The sequence below is a fragment of the Pelobates fuscus genome, chromosome 1 (assembly GCF_036172605.1).
Source record: "Pelobates fuscus isolate aPelFus1 chromosome 1, aPelFus1.pri, whole genome shotgun sequence".
Classification (NCBI taxonomy): Eukaryota; Metazoa; Chordata; class Amphibia; order Anura; family Pelobatidae; genus Pelobates; species Pelobates fuscus.
In genome coordinates, this window is record NC_086317.1 from 174,161,074 (window position 1) to 174,185,002 (window position 23,929).

General features: G+C 42.2%; 1 protein-coding gene across 1 annotated transcript in view; it reads right to left on the reverse strand.

Moving 5' to 3' along the window:
- The window catches only part of AATF (apoptosis antagonizing transcription factor), a 156,075-nt gene that overhangs the window by 88,208 nt on the left and 43,938 nt on the right, over window positions 1-23,929 (reverse strand). Inside the window, exons 5-6 of the mRNA XM_063444396.1 lie at window positions 6,465-6,579; window positions 324-519 (exon numbers count right to left, since the gene is read on the reverse strand). Of these exons, the coding sequence (XP_063300466.1) occupies window positions 324-519; window positions 6,465-6,579 (311 nt within the window). The remainder of the gene's footprint in view (window positions 1-323; window positions 520-6,464; window positions 6,580-23,929) is intronic.

Consider the following 23,929-nt stretch of genomic DNA (forward strand, 5'->3'; position numbering starts at 1 on the left):
ACACTTTCTATTTTCCTCCTTATTTGCATTGTGTGCCATGGCAGAAGCATCACATGAAAAATAGGTTAACACAAAACTAGAGGTGATTTTCAATGTTTAATTCAATGGTGTAAATTTCAGAGAAGTGACCGTTTTATAGCATTTTAGGTCAGTGGAAATAGATTCACAGGATGTAAGAGCAATAGTGACATAAAAGGTTTGTGCGAGGAAGGGAAGTTCTGTGCACATGTAATAACCAGCAGTACAATGGTCACTGCTAGGCTCTCTGACTGCTAGTGTATGATGAGCCTTATTAAATTGTAACTCCAAAAGGTTTCTTGTACCTTGCCTATTTTCCCTGACAGCTTTGTCTTATCATGCCACTTCTGCAATGTGCTATCGCGATACCCTCGGAAGTCTGCAAAGCGTTTAGCCATAAAGTCTGGATATTCATCAACCTCCAACTTTCGTTTAGGGGGACCTTTTCTTTCTGTTTTTTCTGAATCTGCCTCATCTTCGTCACTAGGGATTTCTTCGTCACTGAAAATGAACAAAAAGCAATTATTGTAAATATCGATCTGAGGCGCTTTTCCTTTAAAGTTATATATACAAAGTAGTGTATCTTTAAACTTGTTCTGACCCGTGCTGCTATCCTCTAGTTTTCCCCTATATACAAAACTCAAGAAATGCAATATTTTAAAATAATAAGTTAGCGCACAAAGCTGGTAGACGCTCTCAAATTAAAGAGCAAAGTGTTAATAGAGCTTATTTGTAAAATGTTACTCTGCAGAATGTTCATAAAGATAAGAGTATTGTCCTGATGTATATGAAGCACTCTTTATGATTCCAAAGTCATATAGTCCACACCGTAAATGTAGTAGCCCCTTCTAGGTTCTCCAGCACTTCTAGAGTTCTGATTCAAATAGCAATCTATATGTATAAGAGCTTAAAATGGTGTAATAACGTTGGGCGAGAAACCTCCACCATATACACCCTATTACATCCTGCTTTAATCCAAATCTCCTCTTCCACAAATTCCTCTCAATGAAATCAGAATGAGCACCTGTGTGCTCCACCCATCACATTGGTGCTCATTCTGATTTCCTTGAGAGGAATCTGTGTAAAAGGAGATTTGGATTAAAGATAAGCAGGAAGTACTTTATTCCAGTATATTATTTGGGACTGGGTACAGATCAAGTGCAAGTGCACTGTTATAATGTGAGAGCTCCACATGGGGTGTACATGGTGGAGGTTTCTCACCCAACGTTATTGTACCATTTTAAGCTCTAATACATATAGATTGTGATTTAAATCTTAACCCCAGAAGTTCTGGAGAACCTAGAAGGGGCTACTACATTTACGGTGTGGACTATATGACTTTGGTATCATAAAGAGAGTGCTTCATATACATCAGGACAATACTCTAATCCGTATGAACATTCTGCAGAGTAACATTTTACAAATAAGCTCTATTAACACTTTGCTCTTTAATTTGAGAGCTTCTACTACTTTTGTGAGCTAACTCATTGTTTAAAAAAAAGCAATATTTATAATTTGAAAGGTTACAAAATTTAAATAAATCTTAATCTATCAATAACGCTCAACAAAAATACAGTGTCCTGGTCTTTGCAAGACATAAGCATAACTTCTGAGTTTTGTTGTGTGAGAATAAAGAGTTCTATGTGTGCAACTCTGTTTTCTGAAGATTTACGGGGTTACAGCCTTAATGGGAGAGAAGCTTCTCTAAGCCTGTTTTTTATCTGTGATTAAAGAATTCATTTTAGACAAGTGCTGGCATGCTTTTCTTTGTTTGATTTGAGGTGACTGGCTTCTGACAAGATGATGTGGATGGATATTTGTTGAGAAAAGGCTTGCCCTAGTTTTGGAGTGTCCAGTGAATGAAAAATAAAAATAAATCTGCAACAAATAAATATAGGCATTTATCTTAATGAGGGCACAAGAGACTGCAGATGAACCCCTTTTAAGACGCATACATTTAAAAAATAAAAATATACATTTTCAAAACACACACAAAACAAAATAACGCTGCAACCAAGATCTAAGCTACATTTTGTGTTTTTTTTCCAGTACTATTTCACACATTCAGCTCATATTTCAGTGGGTTGATGAAATGATGAGTGTGTCTCTGAAACACTTAAATTTTTTTCCAATTTTCTGTAAATCTGCAGCTTCGGCAGGGATCAGCAGCAAGGATGAGCAGAACGGCTCAATAAACTGATAGGAGCCAAAACTCAACTGATATTGTTTCGTACACCATCCAGATAGTTTTGCGAACCAAGGTGTATGCAGTAAATTGCTGGACCCATGTCAGATCTCTCAGTAAAGGAGGGAGAAAGAGAGATACAGCTCCTATTTGTGTGTCATGGGCTTCCTTTGCTGTAACAGAGGGCTGGCCTATTTCTGTGAATTTCCCAAATCACAGCAGTTAGAAGTCACTTTCAGGACCTTTGTATAGGTGCTTACTTAGGATATTCAATATGTCTATACCATCAAATGTAGATTTATGTCCACAGTTCTACAACAGAAGTAAATTGGATTTTTTTTCCCCATACAGCACAACTGGTACATCGTTAAAGGGACACTTAAGGCACCCAGACCACTTCTGCCCATTGGAGTGGTCTGGGTGCCAACTCTTAACCTTAACCCTGCAAGTGTAATTATTGCAGTTTTTATAAACTGCTATAATTACCTTGCAGGGTCAAGTCCTCCTCTATCAGACAGCCACTAGAGGGACTTCCTTGTTCTTAGAACACAAAATGTGTTTTAAACTACGCTGGACGTCCTCACGCTATGCATGAGGACCTCCAGCGTCGCCGGAATCCCTATAGGAAAGCATTAAATAATTCTTTCCTATGGGGAGGTCTAATGCGCACATGCGCATTAGGTCTCTCTCTCTCTCTCTCTCCCCCCCCCCCCCCCCCAGCTGACGTCGGCCGGGGAGGAGAGTGGGTGGAGCCTGACCCAGTGCGAGATTTTGGTAAGTCACTGAAGGGGTTTTAACCCCTTAAAGACCAAACTTCTGGAATAAAAGGGAATCATGACATGTCACACGTGTCCTTAAGGGGTTAACCCCCAAGAACTTCACCAGGATTGGGAAACCGGCTAATGGTTCTAAGAGATCGGCTATGAGGGCTCCATGCGCCTGACCGGGGCAAACTTACAAACTATGTGTAACTTTGTCGAGGAGACTGCCAGGATGGATTGACTCTTTGGGACTTGTTACCCGACTAACTCAGGCACAGACTGATTGGAGGTCTGGTACATGGTTAGTCTACCGTTGGGGGGGGGGGGGGGTTAGGGGGGAGAAGATATGTGACAGTAGTCACTGTCACTGGGGATGGAAGACATACACTATGTGGGGTTCCCCAAATTCCTTTTGTGTTTTGGTCACCCTGTGCCCATTATTGGTGCAGGGTATGTTTAATGTATTGCTTGTCATGTGCCTCTCCCCTTCCCCCTTTTTCCTGACCTATTGTTTCACCAGCAGGACGTTATCCCAGGGACACTTCCAGACCAGTTTAGACTAGCTGCTTTGTCCCTCCTCAATCTCCCATAAGCCCTTGCTATTGTCTGACCCCACCCTTCCTTGTACTATAGTGCTTTATGCACCATTGTATGTAAATGAGGCTGTTGGGGGGCTTAAAATATGTGTGCTATGTCTAGTAAAGTGAGTTGTTGTTTTAACCTTCACCAAGTGTCGTCTGGCCCAGGGTGGAAAAGGCTCTCAGTGATCCCAGTCAAGCCTCGGCGACTGGGTCTGGTGTTCCAGGGTCCCTGACAGCTACGAGAAAGCAGACTTGGAGGAGGTACTCAGTCTGAGTACTGGAGCTCCGTCACATCTTCCACACAGTTTCGAAACCAGGAGACAACTTCCAATTGAGGGACATGGCCAAAACTCAGAAAATTATTTTTGGTGGGCAGGGGATGACAGACCTCAAGTGACTGAAAAGACAAGTTGTACTACAGATATAAATTAAACATTCTTTGGACACTTGCTCTGGGGGAAAAAAATAGGGTGATATGTAGTGTTACCATCAAGACAAGAATCACAGTACATTCATGTCTGTCATTGAAATATGTTGAGGTATCACAAGCAACCCCCTTTCCCTACCTACACATTATAATTCTACACACCCAAAATGGATATCTACAGAGACACAAATGCTATTTTTATGCCAAAATCCAATCTTATTATTATATGCTTCTGACCCAAAAAGCAGTGCAGCAACAAAAACGGTTAAATTGTTAGGTCGACAAAAACAAAAAAGATGAAAATGATACAGATTCCGCACTTTGCTGGTCAGTGAAATGTATGACTACCACTGGATTATGTCTTGTGGTGCTTTTTGGGCCTTGCTTACCTTTGTTTATATGCACTGAGACCTGCGCGCCTCACATACATAGCAAATGTCATATTGTACTTCTGAATATAAGTTTGCTTCAATAAAACCTTGTAAACTTAAATTTTTGAGCCGAAGAAGATTGCTGCTCATGAGTAGCAGCTTGGTTGCTTACTTTTACATTCAAAATGCACATCACCCTGAGTTTTTCACTTCTGAGAGTAAAGAATGAGACGGATCTTTTTGTATGAAGAGATACAATGTCATGGCCCTTGAACGCATGCACAAGATTATATTAAAAGAAGGAAATGAAGAAAATCCTGTGCATGTGAAATGCAGCGGCACACAGTATGTGTGCATGACTACATATTTGCCAGCAAATGCATGAATCCTCCCACTGGAATTAATGTCAAAGCAGAGTGACTTGTAAATCCTCCCTGTGGTGTCCTTTTTTTATCTGCCATTTCTGCTCAACAAATTACTCATAAACTGCTTAATTAGTGTCCCATACTGAAACGTAGGAACACTGTCACAACTATACTTATAAATTTAAAATACAATATATATATATATATATATCCCAGCTATATTTAGGAAAACTTTAAAAGATCATACAGTCGATTGATTGATTGATCGATAGATGTGTGTAATATATCAGTGCATGCACTGATACTTTACAAACAAGCACAAATATAAAACATTACCTTTATTAACAATTTTGATCTGACCAGAAGCTTAAATAAAGTGATAAAGAAACAAAAAACAAAGAAAGCTGAAAACTGAACTACCTTTTTCAGAAAACCTTGCATATAAATAAGGTAGAAAGGAAATCAATTAGAATATAAAAAATATGGCTGTTACTTTAAAGGAACACCATTATTATGAATAAATTTATAAGGCTGGACTTGGGGAGTATCCCAAGGCCCCTTTGCCACCCAGTACCTGTAAATAAAAGGGTTAACTTACCGCTAGTTCAGCGGTGAAACGCAGTTTTGCCCACCACGAGATCATCAGCACATGCTTTCTCTTAGTGATGTGGCACAAATCAATTAATAAGAGCAACCACCTGGGTGTATGATTGACCCCTAGAAGGATGCAACCATGCCAGTTTAAAAAAGTGCTGCTTTCTCTTGAAAAGTGCACTTTTATAAAGTGACAAGAAGCAAACCCTCTGTTAACCTCTAAAGCACTTCAGCACGCTAAAGTGCTTCAGGTGTTCAGAGTGCTGCTTTAAACACTATAAAGACAACATCCTTAAAGGGACACGGTAGGCACTCAGACCACTTCAGCTAATTTAAGTGATCTGGGTGCTGTGCCCCTATTGCACTTAGTGCTGCAATGTTAAACATTGCAGTTCCAGAGAACTGCAATGTTTACATTGCAGCTCTAAGTCTGCCCTCTGTGGCTGTCTAACAAACAGCCACTAGAGGGCTTCCAGAATCCAAACGTCCTCATGGACCTCCAGAGTCAGATTTTCCCCATAGGAAAGCATTGAATAATGCTTTCCTATAGGGAGGTCTAATGCGCACGTGGGGGGCATGGGCAAAGCCTGACCCAGTGCCGAAGGACACGGATTTAGGTAAGTGGCCGAAGGGGTTTTAACACCCTCAGCCCCATGACAGGGGAGGGACCTATTAACCCCTTAATGTCAGGAAAATGTGTGTTTTCCTGGCACTAAAGGGTCCCTTTAATTCTGTTTTAAAATCATAGATGTGTATTCCAGATTAGCTCAAACAATTACAAACTTTGAACTTAATTTTGTAAAAATAGCAGAAGAGTGTCCATAACGAAAGTTGTGCAAGTGTGTCAATATTCTAAAACCTGGTAGTTCAAACTACATGCAGACTCCTTCGGCATGCCACAGTAAAATAAATAATATGCAATATGACAAGTGTAAAAAAAAAAAAAACAACTTACCAGCGCATATTATTATTATTATTATGTTATTTACATAGCGCCATCAAATTCCGCAGCGCTTTACAATGGGTGGACGAACAGACATGTAGTTGTAACCAGACAAGTTGGACACACAGTAACAGAGGTGTTGAGGGCCCTGCTCAATGAGCTTACATGCTAGAGGGAGTGCATACAGATAAAAAGGAAAATCAAAACAGCAATCATTACCTGTCTGCTTTACATTTCTTGCCATCTATAAGATATCGTGTTTCCGGAAACTGATAGAGCAGTTCGTCTTGCAGTTGTACCAAAGAACGCATTAACTCTTTCAGTGCTTTATAATCTAAAAAAAAAGCAAAATGTAATTTTTTATTTTATTTTTTAAGATGTGCTCATACAAAGTTACTAAACTAAAAACAGAAGAAAGGTTTGTGTAAGTGAAGCGTACTTCAAAAGAAAATATATAATTTTTATCTACATATAAAAACGTGGGATAACATTAGATCATCTTCACTGGCTCACAATCGTTTAACCATCTCTTAACCAGAGGTTAGGCAGCTTCCTTTGTATCATGACATGTCTGAAAAGTGAAGAAATAAATAAATGGAACTGCACTCAACCAATTAAGCCACAAGATGGGTGCACCAGACTAGGGGGTCAACACAATCCTAAAGAATAGATAAGCAGAATGATATTTTTTTTTTTTTTTTTTTTTTTTTTTTAGAGTCCGTTCACTCTTTCTTTAGGTCTGAAATGTGGTCACTATCCAGTTAATTATTTCATATTAACTGGCAGAATAGCAACTAACCAAATACAAAAATAATTTCTTATAAATAATGGAAGATTTTTTAAAAATCTGTTATTATTCTATATAGTTTGCCGTCTCGCCTCAACATTAGAACCCCACGTCTGTTTTACATGTATTGACTTTAATTATAGTATGCAGCCACCAGGGGGTAAAAAAAAAAGGGGAGTGCACGTGGAACATGTCCACGTAAACTACTCCTGTCTGATCTGATTAAGACAGGAGCGTGGGTGGGCGAATTCTATAGTAGTGTTTGCCATGAGAGGCTGTACAGGAACTGTATAACGCACATTAACCCCTTAAGGACCAAACTTCTGTAATAAAAGGGAATCATGACATGTCACACATGTCATGTGTCCTTAAGGGGTTAATATGGTTTGCTTCATATTTTCATATTAAAATAATACGAATAATAAATATAGCACATGGGACGTTTTCATTCCTCTGACGAGTTTCTGTGAGGTTGCTTTGTAAGGCTATAAGCTATGGTGTAAATATTATTTCACGTCTTATTTGTACACCCCGTTTTCCTCCAATGCCATACTTGAATAGCAAGAGATGTCACCAATTTAGTAATTAAAGCTACAGGCCAGCACTGTACATATATAAATCAGCAAATTTGTAGCTAAAAAAAATACACAAACCGGAGTACTCATAAGCACAGAATGAAATATTTATCTGCTAAATAAAGCAAAAATAGAAATACACACATCTTACAGCGAATAGAAGCTTTGAGGTTTTACACTTAAAATGTTTATTTTTTTTATTGTTGTTTCTACCTCCATTCCTTACCTCAAGAACAATACTCATTTAAATCCACAAAGCCTGCCACTTGCACCAGTCATCCCCAGCAATTAATCCCCCAAGAAACATGTCTGATTAAATCTTTTCAAGCAAATCCTTTGCTTAGCTTTTGTTGGCTCACTTCTTGTCAACATCCATTAAAATATGCCTTTAATTCTCCCACAATCTTAAAAAACACAGATTCTACTGTCTTCAACTTTAATCAACTCTAGGGCCGGCATTTTTCATTTCATAATAATGTGCTGCTTGGAATTCAAGAGGCAGGGCTGACATCAATCATTCGGCAAGAATTTTTCCACTGCAATAAATATGCAAATGAGGAAAGCCAGTCAGTCGTATTTCAGACCCGACTTGCTAGTGTTTTAAAAAAAGACACAAATTTATTAATTGCCAGTGGCCAGAGGAATCCTATTACTGTGGGCATTGATTACAAAGCTGTGAGAGTGATTATTGTGCAACTCGCGGCCTACCCAGGCATGAGGAAAAATTATTAAACCACGACAGAGATTATAAACTCAGAATAACAATAAGCCTCAACATTTAGACCCCAAATTCTTTAACAATAATTCGCTAATTTTTTTTTTGTGCTGAATGTGGGTGAGACACAGAGTAGAATTCTGATGATAATCGGAATAAACTGGGGGGGAAAAAATCCCTTTTACAGGTAGTATGTAGTGAAAGCAAATTGTATCTGGTATTGGTGTGAAAGTTGAAGTCACAGACCTTGTGTTAAATACCAAGCACTCCCTGTTGCTAAAATAGGTTAAAAACCACTTGTTAAAAATAAAAACCTATATTTTTCCACTCTTTTGTTGGTAAAATAAAATTCACTTTGCAAGCAAAGTAATTTTGGAATAAGAATTTTATTTATCATAAAATAAAGATCCACAGCAGCTGGAGCACAGAACATTACCAATTACATAATGAAGAAAAGAAGAAAAATAATTACCAACTAACCGATGGTAAAGTTTAACATCTTGCACATGGACCCAAACATTAAAATACTGAGGTTGCTTGCACGGTGCCGAACTATTGTTCATTTCCTCAGCTCACTCGACAATCAGAGATGGCATCCTGATAAATCAGATTTTGGCAACGGGTGTACATGCATGCACGCGCCCTAACCAATTAATGGGAGATTCTGGTGAGCCGGTAATTTGGCAGTGATGTTTTGAGATTTGCTTTTTAAAACCGTTCTGAATCCATTCAAAATAAACATTTATTGCATGTAGCAATGAGTAGCCAGCAGCAACTAAATAAGTCTTTATGCATCATACTGAAAGCACAGGAGATTTTCTGTATAATAAATGTAATTTAAAAACTACATGCTGCTTTGGTATTTCATTAGTGAAAGCTAATCTGGGATCACTGGCCAATGTTCGTCAGTTCCATAGTGCAGGGGTAGGCAACTTTCGACACGGTATAGATGTTATTGACAACAACATCTTATAATGCTCTTACAGCCATTATGCTGGCAAAGCATAAAAGGAGTTGTAGTCCACAACATCTGGGGTGCTGAAGGTTGCCTACTCCTGCTATAGTCCATAGAGAAGCAACAGATTACTAACTCAAAGTATTATTTATTTTTTCTCCACGATGAGTTGTTCCATCTCTAGCCATCCATACTTCATAAGTTAGTTATGTTTGTAACTTTTTGATGCCAACCCTGATATGCTAATCATATCGTGGATGTGTTTTTCACATTTGTGTGTTTTACCATTTTTCTCTTCTGTTCATAACCTTTGCAAAGCTACTACTTCATTTGCAGTAATACGGAAGTCATGTCTGCAGAAACGGTGTCTGATATTCTGCAGCCAATCCTGGTCCTTTCATTAAAAGGGACACTATAGTCACCAGAACAACTACAGCTTATTGAATTTGTTCTGGTGAGTAGAATCATTACCTTCAGGATTTTTGCTGTAAACACTGTCTTTTCAGAGAAAATGCAGTGTTTACATTACAGCCTAGTGATAACTTCACTGGCCACTCCTCGGATAGCTGTTCGAGATCCTTCCTGGGGCATGGCTGCCTAAAATGCATCCAAACATTCAGTGTCTCCTCCCTCTGCATGCAAACACTGAACTTTCGTCATATAGATTCATTGATTCAATTCATCTCTATGAGGAGATGCTGATTGGCCAGGGCTGTGATTGAATTGTGCTGGCTCTGCCCCTGATCTGCCTCCTTGTCAGTCTTAGCCAATCCTTTGGGGAAGCATTGTGATTGGATCAGGCCACCACTTCTGGCAGAGACAGCAGCTTCAGACTTGACTACAAGTAAGATGTTACTATCTTTAGGAAGGCAAAGGGGGTAGATAGTGGTTTTAACACCATAGGGTCAGGAATACATGTTTGTGCTCTACACTCTCCCACTTAAAGCAAAGAGAGAGAGTTTTACATTTTCCAATTCCTTTTCACTTATACTCCTTGGACAGAGATTTTTTGCAAAAATCGTGCATATAAAAGCAAAAATATTTTGTTCTGCAAATATATTTTAGGATGTCTTCTAGGGGTTTAGGCGGACTTTAAAGAAAAGGTAGGACAATTTGTTAATGTGATAGAAAGGAGAGAAAATATTTATTTCAATGTAACATATTATTCAATAACCTACCATCCATATTCCCAAAATATTACACAATAGTAACATCTCCACAGAGTCATCTCGCAACACTCTATATTGGCAGAGAGTACAGCTAATGGACAGACCTCCAGATTTTATACACGACTACTTCTCACATCCGTGACCATGTCACATCTGGATGAATTCCATGCTCCCTGGCGCAAATATCCAGGTGACTGGTAGGAGGGAAGCGCACAGCGTTCCTCTTCTCTTGGTCATTTCCTGTAGCGTGGCCAGCGAGGGAGCTCCAATCCATATCTGCATTTCCTCTCCCACCATAGCCCCTGTCCCCAACAGTACTGTCCCTGCCCCCAAAACTGTTCCCTTCCCACACAATATCACCAGTCCCCTACTATACTGCTCCAACTCCCCACAATACTGCCCATAGCCCCCCTGCCACCATAGCCCCTGTCCACCTACAAATGCATATTCACCTGTGTAGCCAGAAATCCTTGTACCAGCCCTGACGGAACCTCACCTTGACTCATGTTATCTAGAATTACACAATGGAGAGACCACCAGCATATTGATTTTTCCTAATCCAGATGGAGAGGAACCTACATTGCTTTTCACTAATCAATATTTCTCATGAATGATGGAAATACTACTGCTAAAATACACTAAATGCATCCTGGCTTCAGATACCCAATAGCAGTTACAGGTGTGGAAATGTAAAAAAATCTACTCTACGAGTAAAGAACTAGCCCAAACTACAGTGTCATTTACTCTTTTCTAAATCTTTGCAAATTAAATCCAAATGGAAAATACCAGCGATTCACAGCAACAGTCACAACCTTTTGCATCAGTTTTTTCGTTCGGATTTAATTTGCAACATGCAGTTTTTTACAAACTTACTTTTCGTTCTGCCAGCAGCCAATCACCTCCACCAGAAGAGTTGAAAGCTCTTTGCATCCTTCATTAGCAACGTTAAAAGGGACACAATTGTAACCAGAACACCTACAGCTTAAAGGAGCACAATAGGGTCAGGAAAACAAACATGTAGTCCTGACCCTATAGGGATAAAACCATCTAGCCCCCCTTCCCCCTCTTGCCTCCCTAAATATAGTAAAGTCTTACTTGTATTCAAGTCTGGAGCTGCATGCTTTGTCCCAGTTTCCTTTGGACCTGCCCACACGGCCTGCTGACATCAGCAGAAGTGATAGCCTGATCCAATCACAATGCTTGTTCTGGTGAGTATTGCAAGTCCCTGCAGGCTTTTTGCAGTAAAGATATATATATTTTTTATTTTATTTTTTAGAAAAGGCAGCGCTTACATTACAGCATAGGGATACCTCCACTGGCCACTCCTCAGATGGCTACTAGAGGTGCTTCCTGGAACAGTGCTGCACAGTGTGCAGCACTGACATTCAGTGTCTCCACCCTTTGCATGGAGATACTGAACTTTCCTCATAGACCAAGGGCAGAGCTAGCACCAGCAGACTGGAACAAAGGTAAAATTTTACTATATTTAGAGGGGCAAGGGATGAACAGGGGGGTAGAACGTGTTTTTAGGGTCAGGGATACGTTTGTGTTCCTGACCCTATAGTGTTCATTTAATTTCAAGAACTAATGGTATATGCTGGGCTTCCCCAGGCTCCTTAAAGGACCACTATAGCGCCCTGAGGGTGCCCCCACCCTCAGGGTCCCACTCCCGTGGCCCTGAAGGGGGAGAAAGGGGTTACAATTTTACCTTTTTTCCAGCGCCGGGCTCCCTCGGCGCTGGGGACTTTCCTCCTCCTTTCCCCATCATCAGCTGAATGCGCATGAGCCACGCGCGCATTCAGCCAGTCCATTGGAAAGCATTCTCAATGCTTTCCTATGGACGCTGGCGTCTTCTCACTGTGAAAATCCCAGTGAGAAGCGCGGAAGCGCCTCTAGCTGCTGTCAGTCTCTGAAACAGCTATGCTTACAGCAAAAAAGGTTAAACCTAGATGGACCTGGTACCCAGACCACTTCATTAAGCTGAAGTGGTCTGGGTGCCTATAGTAGTCCTGTAATGGTCTATGCTTCTATGTTTCTCCAGCTAGTACCACAAGTAAATTATTTTAGCCTTAAGTCTGTAAGCACCCTCAAGAGCAAATATCGCCAAATACAATTAACTTCTAAAATGAAATGGGTGTCTGTATTACTGTTTGATACATGTATTTCCCTCACAACAGGCTAAAAAATCCTTGTCTGTGCAATTACACTGAATACAGAGGAGTAAAACACTAAAATACTAATCTAATCAATATTCTATAATATAGAAAGAAAAACTATGAAGCTCCATGTGTGCTCCTTTACCCGTAAATGAAAATTAAAGAAAAAAAAAAAATCATGTGGAAATAAAGAAAGCTTTAGAAGAATCCCAACATTTCTTTGATAAAAGAGTACTGTCCCAGAAACCATAGAATACAAATGCAGCCTGGTTTTCTGCAGCTACAGCAGTTTCAGATGACATTTACATTTAGGAGACAACGTTTCTGTCAAAAGGCTCAGGGCAGTTACAACTGCAGAAGAAATCCCGCAAGGGTAAGGAATATCAGAGCTAGCGTTATCACGTGGGTTGATGTACTAAGGCTTCAGTCATGCATGCACTGAAGGACATCTGAACCCATAATCCATCACGTCCACACCCCTAAATTTTGACAGCAATCTCAATTTTAAGGCAGACAATATGCAACATATAAACCTCTATGAACCAGAAAGCCCTAGACAGGCAACTTAATGTGCTGCTAAACAAACAAACAAAAAAACATTACAAAATAAAAATAGGGAAAAAAAAATAAAAAAAAGGAGAATGAAAAACAAACAAGTAATCTTCACCCCCTTCCTCTTGGCGGAAAAGCAAATAAATAAAATAGGCTCGTTCAATTTAAATAAATTACCCACAGCTGGAGAGATGTTACATGAAATCTGAAAAGGCTGAAAATGTTTCTTCCAGGACAAAACACATTACAGGAGTTCTGTTTGTAGCAGTGCTGGAAAATACGCATTATTAAACCTTGCTGTCCTGCTTCTATTCACTATGTCATGTTTATTTTGCGGAATTAAACCGAAATACACTGGGGAGCTGCTAAAATTTTAATACGGATTATACAATGACAAATAAGGAATACAAATAATCAGTCTGATGTGAGAAAAAACAAATATTCAAAAGATGCATTATAATTAAATGGCGACAGAAAAAAAATTATAGGAAAACCGAAGATATATACATTTACATAAAAAAGGTAAGGAGAAAATACATGTAAAAAAGGGAAAGGTATAAATTAATTGATATAAAGTTTGAAAACAAATCTCAGAAAAATTTTAAGGTTGAAAGGTGAAAAGGTTAGATTTTAAATTTTGCTCTTACATAGAAACATAGAAACATAGAATATGACGGCAGATAAGAACCATTCGGCCCATCTAGTCTGCCCAGTTTTCTAAATACTTTCATTAGTCCCTGGCCTTATCTTATAGTTAGGATAGCCTTATGCCTATCCCACACATGCTTAAACTCCTTTACTGTGTTAACCTCTACCACTTCAGCTGGAAGGCTATTCCATGCATCCACTACCCTCTCAGTAAAGTAATACTTCCTGATATTATTTTTAAACCTTTGTCCCTCTAATTTAAGACTATTTCCTCTTGTTGTGGTAGTTTTTCTTCTTTTAAATATAGTCTCCTCCTTTACTGTGTTGATTCCCTTTATGTTTCTATCATATCCCCCCTGTCTCGTCTTTCCTCCAAGCTATACATGTTAAGATCCTTTACCCTTTCCTGGTAAGTTTTATCCTGCAATCCATGAACCAGTTTAGTAGCCCTTCTTTGAACTCTCGCCAAGGTATCAATATCCTTCTGGAGATACGGTCTCCAGTACTGCGTACAATACTCCAAGTGAGGTCTCACCAGTGTTCTATACAATGGCATGAGCACTTCCCTCTTTCTACTGCTAATACCTCTCCCTATACAACCAAGCATTCTGCTAGCATTTCCTGCTGCTCTATTACATTGTCTGCCTACCTTTAAGTCATCAGAAATAATCACCCCTAAATCCCTTACTTATTACGTGTGCTATTATTTTTTTAATTTTAAAAAAATGTACCCCTAAATGGAAATCTCTAAAGGACTCTAAAGCTTAAAGGGACACTCCAGGCACCCAGACCACTTCTGCTCATTGGAGTGGTCTGGGTGCCAACTCCCACTACCCTTAACCCTGCAAGTGTAATTATTGCAGTTTTTTTTAAACTGCAATAATTACCTTGCCGTATTAAGTCCTCCCCTAGTGGCTGTCTATTAGACACCCACTAGAGGGAACTTCCTGCTCTATAGCACAGGTTTTCTGTGCTAGAGCGTCGCTGGACGTCCTCACGCTGTGTGAGGACCTCCAGCGTCGCTCTATTCCCCATAGGGAAGCATTGAAATTCATTTTCAATGCTTTCCTATGGGGTGCGCTAATGCGCATTCGCGGCATTGCCGCGCATGCGCATTAGGTCTCCTCGGACGGCGGGCGAGATCAGTCTCGCCCACTGGCTGACGTAAGCAGAAGGAGGAGCGGCTGGGGAGGAGGAAGCAGCGACGTGGGACATGTCGCTGCCTCTGGTAAGTCACTGAAGGGGTTTTCACCCCTTCAGCAACTGGGGATTGGGGGGTGGGAGGGAGAGGGACCCTCCAGTGCCAGGAAAACGGATCGTTTTCCTGGCACTGGAGTTTCCCTTTAAAGAGATGCCTTAGGTTTCTTAATCACATCATTTGACTGAAGTGGTTATGGTGCTCTAAGGCAGTCCCTGCACTTTTTGCTTTTAAACCATTCCAATCTCTCTCGGCCTTCACAATCCCAGACAAACACAACAACCCCCCCCCCCCTCAAACACACACAATCACAGAAAGTAATGGGGGACCCTGCCTCCCTCCCCGCCCAGAAGGCAACTAGACCGCATTACAAGCCGTTCAGGGCTGCATGTGGCACGCAGGGGGGGGGGGGGGGGGGGGAGGAGAGACTGGGATTTAGTAGAGGGGGGGCTAGGATTTAGTAGACGATGGGCGGGGCTAGGATTTAGTAGACGAGGGGCGGGGCTAGGATTTAGTAGACGAGGGGCGGGGCTAGGATTTAGTAGACGTGGGGCGGGGCTAGGATTTAGTAGACGTGGGGCGGGGCTAGGATTTAGTAGACGTGGGGCGGGGCTAGGATTTAGTAGACGTGGGGGGGCTAGGATTTAGTAGACGTGGGGGGAGCTAGGATTTAGTAGACGTGGGGGGAGCTAGGATTTAGTAGACGTGGGGGGAGCTAGGATTTAGTAGACGTGGGGGGAGCTAGGATTTAGTAGACGTGGGGGGGCTAGGATTTAGTAGACGTGGGGGGGCTAGGATTTAGTAGACGAGGGGGGGCTAGGATTTAGTAGAGGGGGCTAGGATTTAGTAGACGAGGGGGGGCTAGGATTTAGTAGACGAGGGGGGGCTAGGATTTAGTAGACGAGGGGGGGCTAGGATTTAGTAGACGAGGGGGGGCTAGGATTTAGTAGACGAGGGGGGGCTAGGATTTAGTAGACATGGGGGGGCTAGGATTTAGTAGACATGGGGGGGCTAGGATTTAGTAGACGAGGGGGGGCTAGGATTTAGTAGACGAGGGGGGGCTAGGATTTAGTAGACGAGGGGGGGCTAGGATTTAGTAGACGAGGGGGGGCTAGGATTTAGTAGACGAGGGGGGGCTAGGATTTAGTAGACGAGGGGGGGCTAGGATTTAGTAGACGAGGGGGGGCTAGGATTTAGTAGACGAGGGGGGGCTAGGATTTAGTAGACGAGGGGGGGCTAGGATTTAGTAGACGAGGGGGGGCTAGGATTTAGTAGACGAGGGGGGGCTAGGATTTAGTAGACGAGGGGGGGCTAGGATTTAGTAGACGAGGGGGGGCTAGGATTTAGTAGACGAGGGGGGGCTAGGATTTAGTTGACGAGGGGCGGGGCTAGGATTTAGTAGACGAGGGGCGGGGCTAGGATTTAGTAGACGAGGGGGGGCTAGGATTTAGTAGACGAGGGGGGGCTAGGATTTAGTAGACGGGGGGGCTAGAATTTAGTAGACGTGGGGGGGCTAGGATTTAGTAAACGTGGTTGGGCTGGAGTTTAGTAGACGAGGGGGGGCTGGAGTTTAGTAGACGAGGGGGGGCTGGAGTTTAGTAGACGAGGGGGGGCTGGAGTTTAGTAGACGAGGGGGGGCTGGAGTTTAGTAGACGATGGGGGGCTGGAGTTTAGTAGACGATGGGGGGCTGGAGTTTAGTAGACGATGGGGGGCTGGAGTTTAGTAGACGATGGGGGGCTGGAGTTTAGTAGACGATGGGGGGCTGGAGTTTAGTAGACGATGGGGGGCTGGAGTTTAGTAGACGATGGGGGGCTGGAGTTTAGTAGACGATGGGGGGCTGGAGTTTAGTAGACGATGGGGGGCTGGAGTTTAGTAGACGATGGGGGGCTGGAGTTTAGTAGACGATGGGGGGCTGGAGTTTAGTAGACGATGGGGGGCTGGAGTTTAGTAGACGATGGGGGGCTGGAGTTTAGTAGACGATGGGGGGCTGGAGTTTAGTAGACGATGGGGGGCTGGAGTTTAGTAGACGATGGGGGGCTGGAGTTTAGTAGACGATGGGGGGCTGGAGTTTAGTAGACGATGGGGGGCTGGAGTTTAGTAGACGATGGGGGGCTGGAGTTTAGTAGACGATGGGGGGCTGGAGTTTAGTAGACGATGGGGGGCTGGAGTTTAGTAGACGATGGGGGGCTGGAGTTTAGTAGACGATGGGGGGCTGGAGTTTAGTAGACGATGGGGGGCTGGAGTTTAGTAGACGATGGGGGGCTGGAGTTTAGTAGACGATGGGGGGCTGGAGTTTAGTAGACGATGGGGGGCTGGAGTTTAGTAGACGATGGGGGGCTGGAGTTTAGTAGACGATGGGGGGCTGGAGTTTAGTAGACGATGGGGGGCTGGAGTTTAGTAGACGATGGGGGGCTGGAGTTTAGTAGACGATGGGGGGCTGGAGTTTAGTAGACGATGGGGGGCTGGAGTTTAGTAGACGATGGGGGGCTGGAGTTTAGTAGACGATGGGGGGCTGGAGTTTAGTAGACGATGGGGGCAGGAGTTTAGTAGACGATGGGGGGCAGGAGTTTAGTAGACGATGGGGGGCAGGAGTTTAGTAGACGATAGGGGGCAGGAGTTTAGTAGACGATGGGGGGCTGGAGTTTAGTAGACGATGGGGGGCTGGAGTTTAGTAGACGATGGGGGGCTGGAGTTTAGTAGACGATGGGGGGCTGGAGTTTAGTAGAGGGGGTGATAATTTACATTTTTTTTGCAGCCCACATATACCTAAACATTGGTTATTTGGACCTTGCTAGCCTTTGAGTTTGACATGCTTGTTGTACACGTATTACTTTACATTGTAGCAGAGTGTCATTTTTTCAGTGTCACATGAAAAGATAAAATATTTACAAAAATGTGAGGGGTATACTTCACATACTGTACATAATTTTTACAAATTCTCTTTCCATGCCCTGTTTGCATCCTTATATTTTGTATATGATGCGGTTTACCCATCTGTCTTAAACATTTTAAAGGCCCCTTTATTATATGATTTATCATATATATATATATATATATATATATATATATAATATTTATTTGTGCGCTTTGTATGCATTTATGCCCATAATATTGTACTGTATTGGATAACTGGACAGTAAAGAGTACATAATCACAAATAGAGGTTCGAACAAAGGAAGAATGTGTCTTTAAAAGATATTCCTCTTATATATAAATTATAGCCATAAAGTTTTCCTGCCGAGCAGCCTAATTAATTCTTGTTCCATACACAAAGGGAAATGCTGGGTGACAAATGGGTGCAAAGCATGAAAGCTGCCAGGTCTGCAAAACATTTTCTACTTCAATTTAGAAGCAATTTTGCAGTAAATCATCAAGCTGAACTTGGGATCTCAGGAATCTTAGGACGGCCAAACCTTGTAAAGTCACTGCTGTGGTAAAAGAAAAAAATATTAATGAGATGTGTCTTTAAAGCAATGTCAGCTCAGGAGAGTTGCAGATCACATTTTACATGGCCGTTTGATTTACGAGAAAAATAAAAGTAAAAAAATAAAAATTGTGCACACTTACATCTGCACTTTACATAAGGAATGTTGGGTATTCTTAATGTCCATAAGTATTATCAGTGTGTTTCCTTTATCAAAAAATAAAAACAGATTTCACCATTTATTTATATACAAGGGACCATTGGGAAAATATACATGTGTAAAGGAACACTACAAGTGCAGCCCGCTTTGCAGATTATGGTGCCAGGAAACCATATGGACTCCCAAAGTGAATAGTTAAACCATTTAAATGTTTTTTTTTTTAAAAGTTTGAAAACTATGCTGGGGTCCCCTGGGCACCCACTGTTGGGGTGTCAGCTGGTACTCTCACCCATTAAGACAGTAATGCATGCACTGGAGAGTTTGGCTCAGGTGAGCTAATAGAAACTGTAGAAACAATAGTGGCAAGCTCCTGGAAAACCCAAGATAAGCTGTGAAATCGTTCTTAAAAGGTTTTACTACTAACTCTGGTACTAGGCCAAGGCACTTTTGCACCATAACCACTATTGTGGTTATCATATTTGGAGTGTTCCTTCAAAGAAGGTCACTATTAACATGTAACTTTATATCGTGGACCCTGCCTCATACATAAAAATAAAGCTTGCATGAATGTGGGTAGTATAAAAGAAATGCAATACAAAGGGATGAAAAGAAGAAAACCAAGGGTGAGGGATAGAAAAGCAGGAAGATGGATGCTCTAGTGAGTTGACATTCTTCAACACGGTCCGAATTACTGAATCAGTATTGTCTTGGTTTCCAGATAATGCCAAAATTTGAAAGATATTTTATGATAACAAAAGGAAGACCTTAAATAATTTTTGGGGAATTCTCTAGGTTCATAACCTGTGATAAGGATGGTGGACGATAGAGTTCCCACCCTTTGGCAATTTTTCAGTGCGGTTTCCACTAGCTTTCATAACAAAGTTCAGGAATGGCAGAATTTCTTTAAACAGGGTAAACTAAAGCCAAATATTTTCTTGAATAATTTTAAGCGAAAAATTCAAACAGAGCCTTCCTAACTGATGCCAAACTCATTGTCGGGGAAATTAATATTGATACAGGATTTATATCGTCAGCTTCTAGGAGCATGGATTTCCTTTGCTGCAGTGAAGCTGTGAAGTGTCCGGATAATTTGTAACAGAAGGTTGTCAGCCCATCCCCACTGCTGCCCTTAACTTGACCAGTCAGAACTTATGATTGGTGGAGTCAATATGCCTGACAGACCTCAGGTGGGAGCAAGCACTTACCCAACACTGCTTTGCCTGGCTGCACTTTTGGCCTGGTAAGTGCATGCTGCTAAAAAGAGAGTTAAATAAGTGGCAGCGCACAGGTGTATTGGAGACTTGAATGTGTTCCTTTAACTTGACAGCTTAGATTTGCTGCTAGAATTAAACTTAGTTCAATGAATCCAAGATCTATATAATTAGAATCTACTTACAGACCACTCTTTCACCTAAAAACAAACTCAACCATACTTTTTTTTTTTTCTTCTAAAATATATTTTTTTGAGGAATAAAAACCTAGACAGAAAAGGTGTTCCTTTAGACCTTAGGAAAGGGGAAAGGTCCCAAGCACGATAACCACTTCAAGACAAGAGTTCCAGCCTGGCCAACGCCAATTATATGCAGATTTCCGAGCTTAAAATTTCACTCAACGGCTGTGAGGCATCAGTTGATGCTCCTAACCAATGCATAGCCAGCGAGATCAGCATCTCGTTAAGAGGTTCAACCACTGTAAAACAGTTTGCCCCATTACCAGGGAACACCACCAGGGTACTCCACCAATCATAAGCACTATAGCAGGTGGTAGAGGTTATGTCGGTTAGTGTGACCCTTTAAAACTAAATATACATATATAGTACATTTTCATTAAACCAAAATATTAAACACAAACTTTTCAAATGTCCATTGTTTCTTCTTGTTTTACATCTCCATGGACCATGTTCACTCTGGTAGCTCTAGTCCCTCTTTTCCCTCGGGGGCTTATCATTTAACTACAGCACAGCCCTCAGCAAACTGTCCTACTTTTCTTCTCTATTATTATTGCCATTTATAAAGCGCCAGATTCCGTAGCGCTTTACAATAGCATTAGTTCATACTCGCGCAATCTTAGTCATCTCTTTAATACTTTTAAACTCTCTTCTTCGCCCTAATCAGTACTGAGATCGGGTGGGAGTGTACACGGACAGTAACGGCTGCCAAGCCTCTGTTTATTTTAAGCTTATATCGTGGTATCTTTGAGACGAGCACCACTACTTGCTGATGTAAGGGTTTTTATTTGGGGGAAAAGTTTTTTTATGTCAGCTTGATTAAATTGCAGTATTACCCTATGAAAGGTTTTTTTGTATCATTTTAAGGTACAAAACCCACAGTGCAACAACGTACCAACAGATGCTGCAAGACAAGTTTTAACCCTATAAAAGACCATCACCCAAAGATTTATTGGACCCTGTAGCAAGACTTTTTATGGCTATTTGAATATTACACTTATGGTGGTTTATTTTAATTTTACTGTATTTGGAAGTATTTCCAGGAATCCACATTTATAAGTGTTTTATTTCCCATTGAGAATGATACCCTAAATTAGGTATTCAATTATAGAGCTGACACTATTTTTTCTCTTCTTCGCCCTGCTGTGGCCTCCCCACAAACGAATCTCAGCTGATAGCTTTGCATGTTACTTTACGGACCAGATTAAACAGTTAAGGAATACATTCTCTCCCCTCTCTATCTCAACCTCACTTGGACCATACCATCCCTACCCTCCAAGACTTCTTTCCAGCTACTAAACAGGAGGTTGCTGCGCTTCTCCTTTCCGCTCGTCCCACCACGTGTCCGCTTGATCTCATCCCGTCCCAACTCATCAGATCTCTCGCCCCTTGTCTGGTGCAGTCGTTAACGTACATATTCAACTGCTCTTCTGGTGTTGTCCCAGTTCCCCTTAAACATGCTACGGTTGTACCTGTCCTCAAAAAGCCATCTCTTGACCCTACATCCCCTTCCAACTATCGTCCCATATCCCTGCTCCCTTTCTCCTCAAAGCTTTTGGAAAGACTTGTCTTTACCAGTCTGACTTGCTTCCTCAATTCCAACTCTCTCCTTGACCCTCTTCAGTCTGGATTCCGCCCCCTCCACTCCATAGAGACTGCTCTGACTAGAGTCACAAATTATCTAATTGCAGCTAAATCTAAATCCAAAGGCCACTACTCCATACTAATTCTTCTTGACCTCTCTGCTACCTTTGACACTGTTTAGCATGGCCCCCTTCTCCTAACTCTTCAATCTCTTGGTCTCCGTGACACAGCCCTCTCATGGTTCTCCTCCTATCTCTCCCAACGCTCCATCAGTGTCTCTTTTTCCAACAATACCTCCCCTCTGCGTCCTGTCTCAGTCGGAGTCAAGTTTCAGTTCTTGGACCCCTTTTGTTTTCTCTGCCTAAACTGCCTCTCTTGGCAAACTCATTCATTTATTTGGATTCCACTACCACCTGCACGCCGACGACACCCAGATATACCTCTATTACAATGTGTCACCAATTGCCTCCCATCTCTGATTGGATGTCCTCCCGCTTTCTGAAACTCAATCTCTCTAAAACGGAGTTTCTTATTTTTCCTACTCATAACACTGATCCTCCTCCCTTCACTCTCTCTCTGCAGGTTGATGGTACCTGCCTCACCCCATCCTTTCAAGCTCGCTGTGTTGGTGTCATTTGATCCTGGCCTCACCTTTGCGCCTCACCTTTGCGCCTCATGTCCAATCTGTTGCTAAAACCGGTCGATTCCAGCTTAAAAACATTGCCCTCATACCCCCCCCTTTCTTACACAAGATGCTGCCAAGGAGATTGTTCATGCGCTAATCTCTCGCATGGATTACTGTAATTATGTTTTCATTGGTCTCCCCAGAAGCCGTACGGCCCCTCCTGACAGTCTGTGATGAATGCTGCTGCCAGGCTGACTGTGACAAACTCCCCTTTTTAAAAGGAAGTTTGCCATGAGTTTTTGGAGGGGCCTGCTTGCCGGCCTTCTACCCTGGGACTATGGGCCCTGTGATAACCCATGTTAAAAAGAACGGTTTCTGCCCCTTGGACTTTTAACTGGAACAGATTCAAACATGAGGCGGCTTAAGTTGTCCAGCAGTGTTTTATCATCGAGTGTATGGAACGGTTTTGGGCATGGGTAGTGATGTCGCAAACATTAGGCGAACCGGGCGAACCGCCATAGACTTCAATGGGCAGGCAAATTTTAAAACCCACAGGGACTCTTTCTGGCCACAACAGTGATGGAAAAGTTGTTTCAAGGGGACTAACACCTGGACTGTGGCATGCCGGAGGGGAATCCATGGCAAAACTCCCATGGAAAATTACATAGTTGATGCAGAGTCTGGATTTAATCCATAAAGGGCAGAAATCACCTAACATTCCTAAATTGTTTGGAATAACGTGCTGTAAAACATCAGGTATGATGTATCGATCAGGTAGTGTAAGGGTTGCGCCCGCTTCCCAGTGACAGACCAAACTCCCCGTTTAACGCACCGCAAACTCCCCATTTGCACAAGGTTGGATACCAAGCTAGCCATGTCCCAGGAAGCGGGAGATGGAAAAAGATGCTTGGTCGGTCCTCCTACTTCAAATTTGGGGCACTGCACGTGCAATCTAATGTGCCACCAGATAGGAGTGGTGTGTTAAGTAGTACTATTCTTCTCAGTTTAATCCCTGTTACGTCCCCCTCATCAGGCCTTTTTTGGTTGAATGTATCGCCCACTGTCAGTCCCTTCGGGATCCATCCCTCATTCATCTTAATAAAGGTGAGATAATCTAGACTTTTTTGACCTAGGCGACTTCTCTTCTCAGTGACAATACTCGTTAACGACTTTTTCTTGTTGGAGCAGGCGGTCGAACATTAGGAGTGTTGAATTCCAACGTGTCGGGCTGTCGCAAATCAAGCGCCTCACTGGCATGTTTCGCCGCTGGATATTGGAAAAGTGCGCCATGGCCGTGTAGGAACGCCTGAAATGGCCACACACCTTCCTGGCCTGCTTAACCCCTTAAGGACCAAACTTCTGGAATAAAAGGGATTCATGACGTGTCACACACGTCATGTGTCCTTAAGGGGTTAAGGACGTCCTGTAAGCCTGGGTACTTATGCACAAAGCGTTGTACGATCAGATTACACACATGTGCCATGCACGGCACATGTGTCAACTCGCCCAAATGCAATGCCGCCAACAAATTTCTTCCATTGTCACAAACCACTTTGCCGATCTCCAGTTGGTGCTGAGTCAGCCGCTGATCCACCTGTGCGTTCAGAGCGGACAGGAGTGCTGGTCCGGTGTGACTCTCTGCTTTCAGGCAAGTCAACCCCAAGACGGCGTGACACTGCCGTATCCGG